At 41.8% G+C, this 12,649-nt stretch overlaps 1 protein-coding gene across 1 annotated transcript in view; it reads right to left on the bottom strand.

Moving 5' to 3' along the window:
• The window catches only part of FNDC7 (fibronectin type III domain containing 7), a 30,059-nt gene that overhangs the window by 7,196 nt on the left and 10,214 nt on the right, over nucleotides 1-12,649 (bottom strand). Inside the window, exons 6-10 of the mRNA XM_037728106.1 lie at nucleotides 9,485-9,739; nucleotides 7,125-7,382; nucleotides 6,304-6,558; nucleotides 4,876-5,130; nucleotides 2,157-2,417 (exon numbers count right to left, since the gene is read on the bottom strand). Of these exons, the coding sequence (XP_037584034.1) occupies nucleotides 2,157-2,417; nucleotides 4,876-5,130; nucleotides 6,304-6,558; nucleotides 7,125-7,382; nucleotides 9,485-9,739 (1,284 nt within the window). The remainder of the gene's footprint in view (nucleotides 1-2,156; nucleotides 2,418-4,875; nucleotides 5,131-6,303; nucleotides 6,559-7,124; nucleotides 7,383-9,484; nucleotides 9,740-12,649) is intronic.

Here is a 12,649-nt window from a genome sequence, read left to right as displayed (position 1 = left end):
AAAAAAAAAAAAAAGAAAAAATATAAAATATCTATTAATAATTTTTATATTGATTAGATGTTGAAATGATAATATTTTGGATATATTGGGTTAACTAAAATGTGTTATGAAATTAATTTCACCTCTTTCTTTTTACTTATTTAATACGGCTACAAGAAAATTAAATTTTTCATACGTGACTCAAATTTCTATTGAACAGTGCAGGTTATAAGGGACAGATTATAAGGGACTTTGAACACCATGCTCAGAGGATTGAATGTTATCCTATGGGGAAATGGAAAGATTTTGAAGATCTGGAAGCATAAAAGCAACACAATTGGACCAGTGTCCTGGAATGACAACTCTGGTAACAGTATGGAGGCTGGAGTGAGGAAAGGGAGATGGGACCAGTGCAGTAGTCTAGGGGAGAGGTGGTAAGGGCCTGAGGCATGGCAGTAGCTGTGGGAATGAAGAGAAGAAGGTGGATTTAGGAACCATCATGAAAGTGACCAGGACAAGAAGTTGAGACTACTTAGATATGGAGGGTGAGGGAGATGGAAGTTGACTCCAGAGTTTTTACCTAGTGTACCTGAAACAAGGACGATGGGAGGAAGATCAGAAACAGCAGAGGATCAGGAGTTCCTTTTGGCCCTGAGGGGTTTGAAATGCAGGGGCACCTCCAGCTGGAGGTATCAAATTTGAATATGGATTTAGGGGTCAGGAGAAGAGTTGTAGACAGAGATTTGGGAGCCTCCGAGCTTAAGTTTTCTCATTTATAAAGTGGAGATAATAAAAAAATCTGTTGAGCCTACAACATAGCATAATTCTAGCATTGAATGAGATATATAATATGAAACCACTCGATAAATTATAAAATATTATGCAGATATAAGGCAGTATCGTTACTGAGCGGTAGACTTATCTTCCTAAGAGCTCATCCTTACTCCAGAAACCTATCCCTGTCCCTTCCCATAGGACTATGCCTTGGGCCAACTTGTCCTGTGGACCAAATAATGGAAAACCAAAGAATCAGAGCATGACAGCCAGAGACAATGAGAATACCCCCTTGGGAGGAACTGGCCTCCTTCCATCACCAAGGGCCATCTGAACCTCTTGTCACCTACATATCATTGGAATTTTAGATTCTGGCTATCAGTAAAGGTTTGTGAGCCAATATTTATTCTTTTTTTTTTCCTGTGTCCACCTGCAAAATTCTAGGGCTTCATCATCTCTTTTCTTCTAGGAATATATGACTGTGCCCTGGGCAAGGTAGCAGAAGGTGCTGGAACACAGAGCAGGAGAATTGCTAATGTTTTCCTGCCAGCTCTGGTGAGATGGCAGTTGCTGACAGCCATGTTTTGTGATCACAGACTGCCCGCCCACTCATATTTCCAAGCCTGGCTTGTGATTCGTAAATTCGTTTTTTTAATCCTCTAACTTTTCCTCAGTCATAATTCTCAGTCTGTGCAAATAAAAGTTCAAGTCTTCTAATTTCCAACATCCCAGGATGTCTATATTGTCAATAAGACTACGTTAAAAATTGATCCCTAAATCTCAAAGCAGAAAATCATCTTAAATTTGCTTCACTAGTTAAGCAGCGAGTATCTATTCCTTTTTAGGAAGGGGGAGAGTGGAACAGAGAAGATAATCTCTAAATTAAATAATAGTAAAGCATCACAATTCCAAAGAAGCTTGGGGTCATCCACAGCCAGAATCTGCCTATACCGTGTAGAAATTTTATGCCCTCAGCCAGGCATGGTAGCTCACGCTTCCAGTTTTTGGTAATCCCAAAACTTTGGGAGGCCGAGGCAGGTGGATCACCTGAGGTCAGGAGTTCAAGACAAGCCTGGCCAACATGGTGAAACCCCGTCTCTACAAAATTACAAAAATTAGCCATGCATTATGGCGGGTGCCTGTATTCGAAACTACTTGGGAGGCTGAGGTGGGAGAATTGCTTGAACCTGGGAAGTGGAGGTTGCAGTGAGCCGAGATTCTGCCACTGCACTCCAGCCTGGGTGACAGAGCGAGACGCTATCTCAAAAAAAAAAAAAAAAAAAAAAAAATTTCATGCCCTCTGTGTTCTTCCTACATAGCAAATAAGTTTGATTGCTTTGATTCTGAATTCACAGATCTGAATTCAGGGTTACTTTTCGATAAACTGTCATAACTTGCTTTACCTGAATATATTTTTTTTGGACAGAAAGTAAGCTTCAATCCTGTTTCAGCAACTGGTGAGACCATCACAGTGTATACATCCCCACAGGGTATCTCAGCGACATCACAGAAACTGAGGCCAGCACTTGGGGTGCAGGTGAAAATGCCTTTGGAGCCATAGAGGTCAGTGCTGTAATTGGCAGAGCCCCTGGAGGCTTGCCAGTAGATTCGGATGCCGTTAGGGCCCAACCTATATAATTTCACCCCCAAAGGGCAGCAGGCACCTAGGCAATAAAAATAAACAAACACAAAATCACTTGTTTTATTCCACCATCATCCAAACATGGCCTTAATCACTGCAGGAAAAAAATATAAGTGAACTATTCTACATAACAGGATTAATTACTGGTTAGGTCAGAGCAAGATTTGAAGGGGTACTCAAGTTCTGATTATAGTGGGCCACATAATCAGAAATGCATGGGTGGCTGGGCATGATGGCTCATCCCTATAATCCCAGCACTTTGGGAGGCCAAGGCAGGAGGATCACTTAAGCCCAGGAATTTGCGACCAGCCTGGGCAACATAGGGAGACCCTGACTCTACAAAAAAAAAAAAAAAAAATTAGCCTGTTGTGGTAGTGCACACCTGTGGTCCCAGCTACTTGGGAGGATGAGGCAGGAGGATGGCTTGAGCCCAGGAGTTCAAGGCTGCAGTAGCTATGATTGTTCCACAGCACTCACTCCAGCCTAGGTGACCGAGTGAGATCCTGTCTCAAGAAATAGGAAGGAAGGAAGGAAGAAAGGAGGAAGGAAGAAAAGGGAGGGATGGAGGGAGGGAAAGGAAGAAGGAAAAGGAAGAAAGAAAGAGAAAGAAAGAAAGAAAAAAAGAAAGAAAGGAAGAAAAAGAGAGAGAAAAAGAAAGAAGGAAAGAAAGAAAGAAATCCATGTGTGAAGGTGGTGTGTGGTATGAATTTTTAATATAGAACAATGGTGAGTCAGAAAGGTCCACACATTGGCAGATACATATTGTACATGACTCAAACTGTGAGTCAAAGGCACAGCATCCTTGTCAAGATCCTTCATAGTGCCCTAGTTTCATTTTATTTTTGTGGGATTAAACTTAAATATAATTAACTGCATTTAGCCCTAATTGAAAAAAACAATTTTGCTGAGCTGAGTAGCATGACACCTTGGGTGCAGCCATTTATACAACATGCCAGTGACCAAGTTTGCTGGTTCACACTTCATCCATTGTAGTTGATTTGTATTTTTATCCTTTTCTAAATACCTTGAGCAAGCCACACATTAGGGGCCAATAAGGACACCAAATGGATTCCTTAGTAACTAAGTTAAAGATCCTGTTGTATAATTTTAAAAAGTTATTATAATCAGGCTTACTTGATTTATTACGTAAAGAATAAGCAATAGGCCGTATTCTGAGAACTGGCTCTCAAGGTGAGAACTTAGGCAGTAAATCTAATACAAGATAATGGTCAAAAGAAATACACTCCAGCTGACATATGTGTAGCATGTTCTGAATGTTTTCACATTATGACTTATTTTGATTCTCAAAATGACTTTGAAGGATACACTAGGAAAATATTACCGTTCCTGTCTTTTCAATGAGGAGACAGAATCAGGGAAGATTAGGCAACACAGCTTATAAAAATCCATGTTGGCCGGGCATGGCGGCTCACACCTGTAATCCCAGAACTTTGGGAGGCCAAGGAGGGTGGATCATGAGGTCAGGAGTTCAAGACCAGCTTGGCCAAGATGGTGAAACCCTGTCTCTACTAAAAATACAAAAAAATTAGCCAGGCACGGTGGCAGGTGCCTGTAATCCCAGCTACTCGGGAGGCTGAGGCAGGAGAATTGCTTAAACCCAGAGGGTGAAGGTTGCAGTGAGCCAAGATCACATCACTGCTCTCCAGCCTGGGTGACAAAGTGAGACTGCGTCTCAAAACAAACAAACAAACAAAAACCAAAAAAACCATGAAGCCCTGTCTAATTTTGACTTCCGTTAAGACTCTACTACCTCTGGGATGCCAAAATTATATTCCAGCGCTTGCATCTCATGCCCCAGGCAGGCGTAACTGATCATTGTACTTTCTCCTTAAGCCTGAGAAGCATCCTCACAAGTTTTTTCAAAACCATGCTATAAGTAGCCGCTTCAGTGGATTAGAATCATGCAAGAGAAATCTCATTTGGTAAGCTTGCACTGCTTTTACCTTCCCCTGCTATTCCCTAATGGTTTTGGTCTTTGTGAAGAACAAGGTACAATACTGTCAGTAGACAGATGTCTTTGATCTCTTTGCCTGTTGAAATAAGAAACCATTGAAGGAGCTGAAGAAGCTTAGAAAAGAGAGGTAGTAGGATAATAATAATGAGAAGAAAAAAATGCAAACCAAATAAAATGTGTGCTCTAATGCTTTCAGTAAACTCTGCCAGGCTGAGTTACTTTGTGTTGCGGGTAGCTGTGTCATCTAAAGATACATGGTCCCTTCAGAAAAAGCAAACATAAATATTGTTACTAGGAGAGTTAATTCACCACCTACCATCAGAAGCCTCTGAAGCTTTGAGGTTCTAAGTCAAAGGGAAAACTATAACCATTTTAGAAGGTAATCTGAGTTTATAAGTTAAACTAGGTAGAGATGCAGCATCTTTTTAGATGAGGAGGAAAGGCTTATGCCTGGATTCACAATAGTCAAGTCCCTACTGATACTCTAGAGCTAGAATTCACTTACTAGAGAAATAACTTTGGGAGGAGCAATCCGCAGCCAACCCGGTGGTGCTAATTGCTTTTAATGTCACCGTGTAATTGATGCCACATGTGATGCATCCCAGGAGGCAGTGGTTTTGATGAGTGTGACACTTAGACTGTCCAGTGTGTGACTCCAGAACTGCAACATGGGTTTGAGCCACTGTCCCAATAGTCCAGCTCACGTTGATTACTGACTGGGTGATCTGAGTCACTGTCAGACCGGTTGGACAGCATGGTGCTGAAATGGGATAAAAGAAAAAGAACTGGAGATTTATTTCCATCGAAGATTATCTGTGAGAAATGACAAGGAATGGTATTTTGCCTGTGTTTTACTCAATATCCTACATTCCCCAAACTTTCTATTTCCTTTTTTTGTTCATTTCCTCTGATGCGTCATGTGATATTCACTGTATAGTGCGGGTGCTTTCCTCATGAATTCACTGCACCAACTGGCTGTTGAAAGTTTCCACCATTTCTTTTTTCAGAATAAGAAAGAAATCCTTTGTTGTCCCCATCTTCACCAACTCTGATTGCAAATTTCAAAGCAACGGTTGCATTCACTTCTCCCAATAGAACATTTCATAGCATTAGCAATTAAGTACAATTTGCCTTTCTTGTAAATTTCATAGTACATCACCAATATAAAAGCTTGATTTCTTAGCTGCCTACAATACCACAGCCATCTTGATTTTTCAGGGACCCATTACCCAGAATATAGGATACCTAACCTCTTCATGTATGCAGTATTTTGTATGGTCTCTATCCTACTGCTGCTTTCTTTGTTTAGGTATTTCAGCTTTTACAGTCCAAAATACTATATATCACTATAAGAAAAAAAATGATGTCCAAAGGCTTGAAGTGATTTGCCACATTTCATTCACACACAATGCTATGATGTAATAATCGTTTTCTTTTTTGGAGCTCTTGCTATGCATCAGACACTATGCTGAGTGCAAAGCAGCATTAGTCAATTTAATACTCATAACCACCCTATGAGGCCATTATCTCCCCTTTACCTATCAGGAAACTGAAAGTCAGAAAGCATTTTTTAAAGAGAAAAATTTGAAAGGGCTGAGCCAAAGAAGTAACAACCCAACTGAGGTGGCTGTTCATTTGTTAGCTGTTTTGATAGGTTATATCATAGGGGAATATGAATCCAAATAAATGTTTTGCAGAATGAGTAAGTATTCCTTCTCTGATGCCAGCGAATGGATGTACTAGTCTTGAGGATATTTTACAGAACCTGTAAAATATTGAAAATTTTATTTTCTATGACTGGGACTCTGACATGTCTCTGAGTTTAATGTATTTCTAGTGCAGTAAGGGTAGATTAAATAAGGAAGTTCACATCTTGAAACACTTCCTAAGGACCCCACCAAAGTCAACATTCAGGCTGGTGGTTGCTACATACCAGTTTCCAGGGGCACACTGTAGCTGGGCAGGCTCCGTCCTGCCTGTGTTTCAGCCACAGCAGTGACAGAGAACACTGAGCCGCAGGGCAAGCCCCCCATGGTGCAGGACTCTCCCACGCTGCTGCACTGATACAGTCCTTTCTCCCCCTGGGCAGTCACCGTGTAAGTAGCAACATCATTAGTGGATCGCCAGTGTACGTTAATCATGGAGAATGCATCCCTTGAAACATTTTTTATTTCAGGACTGCAAGGAGCTAAGAGATTTTAGAGTATTAATTGAAACAGCATGAGTCAAAAATATCACACGTGCCATGTGGTCTAAAGTTGATTTACCCCCCAATGAGATCATCAGAGTTTTCAACCACGCCATGTATGCAGGCCAAAATCATAGTGCCTGTGTGTGGAAAACTGTTGACGTGAACACAGGGCATTGGGTTCATGCAGTATTGAACTAGCTGGAAAATGTTTAAGAGCATTGTGAACTCCAAAAGCGAAAGTAAATAAGGTACACATCTAAAAACCTTCGTGGTGTGAGTACAGGCAGGCTCCTTAAAGATAGGAGGAACTGAATGGCTGAGGTAATCATTGGCAAAACCTTCCACTCGCCCCACCGTCTCCCCTTTTGTTTTCATGTTTTTCCACTTTCCTCTTCTGCCTTCTCCTCTGCCTCTCCTTCATACAACAGGGGGTCTATTGGTCCCCATAAATATTGATTAATGGCATTTAACTTTTTTATTGGTCTCCCTGAATGCCCATCCTGAGGCTCATAGCTGGGTGAATCATTCAGACACCAGTGAGTGGGATGAGAGCTGTGCCGTACCTGTGGTTATGAACTGAGGAGTACATGACATATTGCTGCCTCGGACTTCACTGAAGGAATACACAGTGATGTTGTACTTGGTGTCACACTCTAGAGCTGAAAGGGTGCATGCAGGAGTGGTGTCATTGCACTCAACCACGTTGTACCCATCTACAGCCTTGGTTTCATAGAGTTCGGCACCACGGACAGGAGACCAGACAATCTCAACTCTGTCACTGGACACCAACACCGGGTTAATGTCACTAGGGCAACAGGGAGCTGAAAGCAGGAGCAGAGGGAAAATGGTGGTCCCATCAAGAGCAATGCAGCCAGGGGGACACTGAGTCCTGACCTCCCATGCCCGCAGCCTCTGCCACTGTCCTCCCTAATGACTACAGTGACCCCCTATGGGTCTGTCCAGGTCGTCTTGGCCTATTTGCCACTGTAAAGAGGGTAAATCCTCAGCATGACATTCAAGGCCATCACAGGCTGTAAGGTTCAGCTGTGCTCCCCTGACTTTCTGCCCCACCAGACTCCTCAATTCCCCACGCCACGTGCACCCTCATTCTCTATGCAGAGAAGATTGTTGGAAAGACTTTCACCTCTTTTGCCTGACAAAATCTTATGTAGTCTAACTTCTCACATTCTGTCAGCCTTTCTAGACACTAAATCAAATAAAGCTAGGGGGTGGGGATTATAGTTATATATGCAATTTTTTCTTGTTTATGTTTAAAGAGACAGGGTCTTGCTCTGTCACTCAGGATGGAGTGCAGTGGTGTGATCTCAGCTCACAGCAACCTCCACTTCCCAGGGTTCAAGTGATTTGCATGCCTTAGCCTCCCACATAGCTGGAATTACAGGTGCATGCCACCACACCTGGCTAATTTTGTATTTTTTGCAGAGACAGAATTTCTCCATGTTGCCCAGGCTGGTCTCAACTCCTGACCTCAAGTGACCTGCCTGCCTTGACTTCCCAAAGTGTTGGGATTACAGGCATGAGCCACTGTGCCTGCCATATGTAGGTGGGTCTTAAGAGACTCTAAAGAACCCCATTGGCAAATGTCTGATTCAGCTTGGAGTTTCACTGGGATGCTCTTGCCTCACATACATTCCCATTCATTCTTCAAGATCCAGTTCAAGGCCACTCTGGAGGGCCCTCCTGTGTTAGGACCTTGTCAATAGCCTCTTATTCCAAATTCTGAAAAAGCCAATGATTTAGATCCCCTGTACTGGCAAAATTTACTGTCATTCAGCTAGACTTTTATATAATTATGTTTGAGTATTCTTCTTTGTAATGCAGTTATTCAACTTTAAATCACTCCACCCATCCTTCAAAACCTGAGCATCTCCCATATGCTGATCACACTATTATAAGCATTGAGGATGAAGAGATAAATAAAATAAGACATAATTCCTGCCTTGTACAAGATGCAAGCCTAGGCTGGGTATGGTGGCTCACGCCTGTGGTTCCAGCACTTTGGGAGACCAAGGCGGGCAGATGACAAGGTCAGGAGATCGAGACTATCCTGGCTAACAAAGTGAAACCCCATCTCTACTAAAAATACAAAAAATTAGTCAGGTGTGGTGACACATGCCTGCAGTCACAGCTACTTGGGAGGCTGAGGCAGGAGAATTGCTTGAACCTGGGAGGCAGAGGTTGCACTGAGGCAGGAGAATTGCTTGAACCCAGGAGGCAGAGGTTGCAGTGAGCCAAGATAGCACCACTGCACTCCAGCCTGGGTGACAGAGTGAGACGCTCTCAAAAAAAAAAGCAAGCCTAGTGGAGGAGAATAATAGCAACAACAATAAAAATATTTGCATCACGCTTTATCACATACAAGACCTTTTCACATTCATGTTCTCATGATTTGTCCCATTTTGCAGTGGAGAATACTAAGGAACTAGCAAGGTGGATGGATATCATTGTCCCCACTGAAGGAATGAATTAGTGGTCAAGTCAGGGTGTAAACCCAGGTGTCCTATTCCAAAGCCCTCCATATCATGTAGCATCGTGGCCATTGTACGTCTGTCTTGGTCTCAGGGAAAAAGTGACCTCCTGAAACAGAGGCGCTGCCTCCTCTTTGGCAGCAGCACATGTTAGAACACTCACTGAATACATCTTTGTGGATTTTTTCAGAGCAAGATTGAACAATTACATTTCTTCTCCTCTTTTCACTCCTAAACCCTGCATTCTTGTTATGCTTGGGTCCACAAAGCCAAAATTCCCTACTCTGGAAAGAATGTGAGATAAGAGATTACTTGCTGTACTTGGCCCTAGAATGGCTCCCAGGTGGTAGGTCAGTTACTGCAATAGGTGATCCATTCTGCTGCTGAGGTTAGTGATCTCAGAACTCCCTTGACAAGCATCAAATGGGACTTACCTGTGGTATAATTGAATATGTCACCCAAAGGACTTTGCCCCGCCTTATTATAGGCAAAAACACTAATAAAATAAGTGAAGCCACACTCAGATAAGAAATTGCACTGAGTGAGAGATGTGTTGCAGTGGACTTCCAAGCCATCATCACTCTTCACAAAGGCCACATAGTAGTCACCCAGATCTACATTGGACCAAGTCACAGACAGGTGGCCAGGGGGATCTTCTTGGATCATCACTCTTCCAGGTGCACAAGCAACTAGGAAATGATCAATAATAAGCAATCATGAGACTGCTTCAGGAGATTTTCTTTGCATCTTTGCAATTATCCAAGATTTCAATACAACCCAAATCAGCAACTCTGAGCTCTGTGACAGATTGAATGTGGTGCGCAAAATGCAAAACTGTGCACTGGAAGCATAGAACATTTTCTTTATAGGAACAAAAGCTATGTTACAGGCCCCAAACCACTACAACAAATTTTAGCGACCGGTCACATTCTCTTGTTAAATGAAATATGGTTTGAAATAATGGGCCATCAGAGATTCATATTCATCTTAAGGCATGAATATTTTCATTGTTAGATTATTTGTTGAAATATTTGACTCATCCAGAGATGAAGCTAGTCTGGCTTGAGTAGAATAATGAATATCCCATAAGTTATCTGTTTTAGAGATTAAAATATAGACATCATTTATTGTGTTTTATATTAAATTTTTTTCTAATTCTTCCAGCAACTATTATCATCTTACAATTGAGGAAACTGAGGCTTGTAGAGGTTGGTAAGTTGTCCAAGATCACATAAGTAGAAAGGAATGGAATGAGGTCTTTCTGGGGTTTTATATGTAAAGTCTCCATGGCATGGAAAGTTCTTTTTTAAAAAACCTATTTTTAAAAAATTATTTATTTATTTATTTTGAGACAGAGTCTCACTCAGTTGCCCAGGCTGGAGTGTAGTGGCATGATATCAGCTCACTGCAACTTCCACCTCTGGGCTGAGGTGATTCTCCTGCCTCAGCCTTCTGAGTAGCTGGGTCTACGGGTGTGCACCACCATGCCTCACTAATTTTTGTACTTTTAGTAGAGACAGGGTTTCACCATGTTGGCCAGGCTGGTCTTGAACTCCTGACCTCAAGTGATCCTCCCACCTTGTCCTCCCAAAGTGCTGGGATTACAGGAGTGAGTCAATGTGCCCAGCCTAAATTTTTTTAAATTAATTAATTATTATCTTTTTTTAAATTGAGACAAGATCTTGCTCTGTCACCCAGGCTGGAGTACAGTGGTGCAATCTCGGCTCATTGCAACCTCCGCCTCCCAGGCTAAGGTGATCCTCCCACCTCAGCCTCCTGAGTGGCTAGGACTACAGGTGCATGCCACCATACCTGGCAAATTTTTGTATATTTTGTAGAGATGGGGTCTAGCCATGTTGCCCAGGATGGTCTCGAACTCCCAGACTCAAGCAATCCACCTGCTTCGGCCTTCCAAAGTGTTGGGATTACAGGCATGAGCCACTGTGTGCAACCTGGAAAGTTCTAACTGCAGCCTGTCATACACTGAATGACAATAGATTCTCATGCCCATTAAATCCTCCAGGGAGCATCTTAAGCATAGAGTTAACATACTAGATGCTGTGAATAAGGAACAAATCAAATAGTGTGTATAATCAGTGCAAATCCAGGAGATGTCCTAAAATTTATCTCACAAAATAAATGCTAAACAGGCATGGATTAATTTGGTTAACATTGACTGTTTCTCTGTGTTAAGGCAATACCTCATTTATCCACATAATGCCTCATTTATTGATAGAACAAAATCTTCTGAAAGAATGAATTCAAATAAAGTTGGTTCATTCAAGTGCTAAGCTTCAAAAATTTTAGTCTTCTTTAGTGGAAATCTTCCCAAAATATATTACACATTTCTAGGTCCCAGGAAACACATAGTACTTTGTAAACATAGTTCTTTTATTGATAAGTCAAGGTCATCCCCATGCACATGACTGTGTTATACACAAACTGCATTAGAACCTCCTGGACCCACAAGTGTGAAGGACTATTTCAAAGGCACTTAACCCCAACTGCATAGTAGAATCAACTGGGGAGCTTTTACAAACTATTCATGTCCAGATTCTATTCCCAGCAACTCCAATTGGTCTTAAGTGGGACCTGGGTATTGGGATTTTATAAAAGCTCCCCAGATGCTCTTAATGTGCATCCAAGATTAAAAAACATTTAATGTTCTCCAATACATTAAATGCCTAACTGCCTAACTCAGAACTGTATGCTTTTGAAAGTGTTCTTTTTCTCTCTTCCCCTACTCTCAGCTATGCTGTCCTCATAATCACTTCTAATGTACCATTCACATTAAATTATAGCTATCAAAAGAGAAGCCAAATAATTAAGTTTGTTCTCATTGACCTTAATCTAACATAACTATAAGAAAGTTCGGGCCTGAGAGAATAGCTGTATTTTTTTTTTCCTGTGGAATGGAGTGCATGAGTTTAGTGACAGCTCCTTTTCTTCCTGCCGAGAAGCTTTTTAAACTTAGAATGACATAACTGACATTATTGTAATTGCCGACATGTTCTTTGGCTTTAAGCATTGAAATTAGGCAAACTTGAGCAGCTTGAATCCCATCTCTACTGCTTATTATCAGTGTGCCCTTGGGAAAATTACGTAACTTCTCTGAGCTTCAATTTTCTTGTCTAAAAAAGAAGATAATAGAACCTACCTCACTAAGTAAGATTTAACTGAAATAATATACTTACAGTGCCAGAGACACAGTAGGTCTTTATTAAGTGCTAGTTTCATAAAGTGTTAGTTTCCATCCTCAAAACTCATAGATACTTCTAAATAGAGGCGTCAACCTCCACATGTGTATGTTGTTATCTCTCTGATAAGAATGAAAACGGGGCCAGGTGAGGTGGCTCACGCCTGTAATCCCAGCACTTTGGGAGGCCGAGGTGGGCGCATTATGAGGTCAAGAGATCAAGATGATACTGGCCAATATGGTGAAACCCCAACTCTACTAAAAATACAAAAATTAGCTGGGTGTTGTGGCGTGCTTCTGTAGCCCCAGCTACTTGGGAGGCTGAGGCAGGAGAATTGCTTGAACCCAGGATGGGGAAGTTGCAGTGAGCCAAGATTGCGCCACTGCACTCCAGCAAAAAAAA

The sequence above is a fragment of the Cebus imitator genome, unplaced genomic scaffold, assembly GCF_001604975.1.
Source record: "Cebus imitator isolate Cc_AM_T3 unplaced genomic scaffold, Cebus_imitator-1.0 Scaffold256, whole genome shotgun sequence".
Classification (NCBI taxonomy): Eukaryota; Metazoa; Chordata; class Mammalia; order Primates; family Cebidae; genus Cebus; species Cebus imitator.
This window is presented reverse-complemented; position numbering and strand designations above follow the sequence as displayed.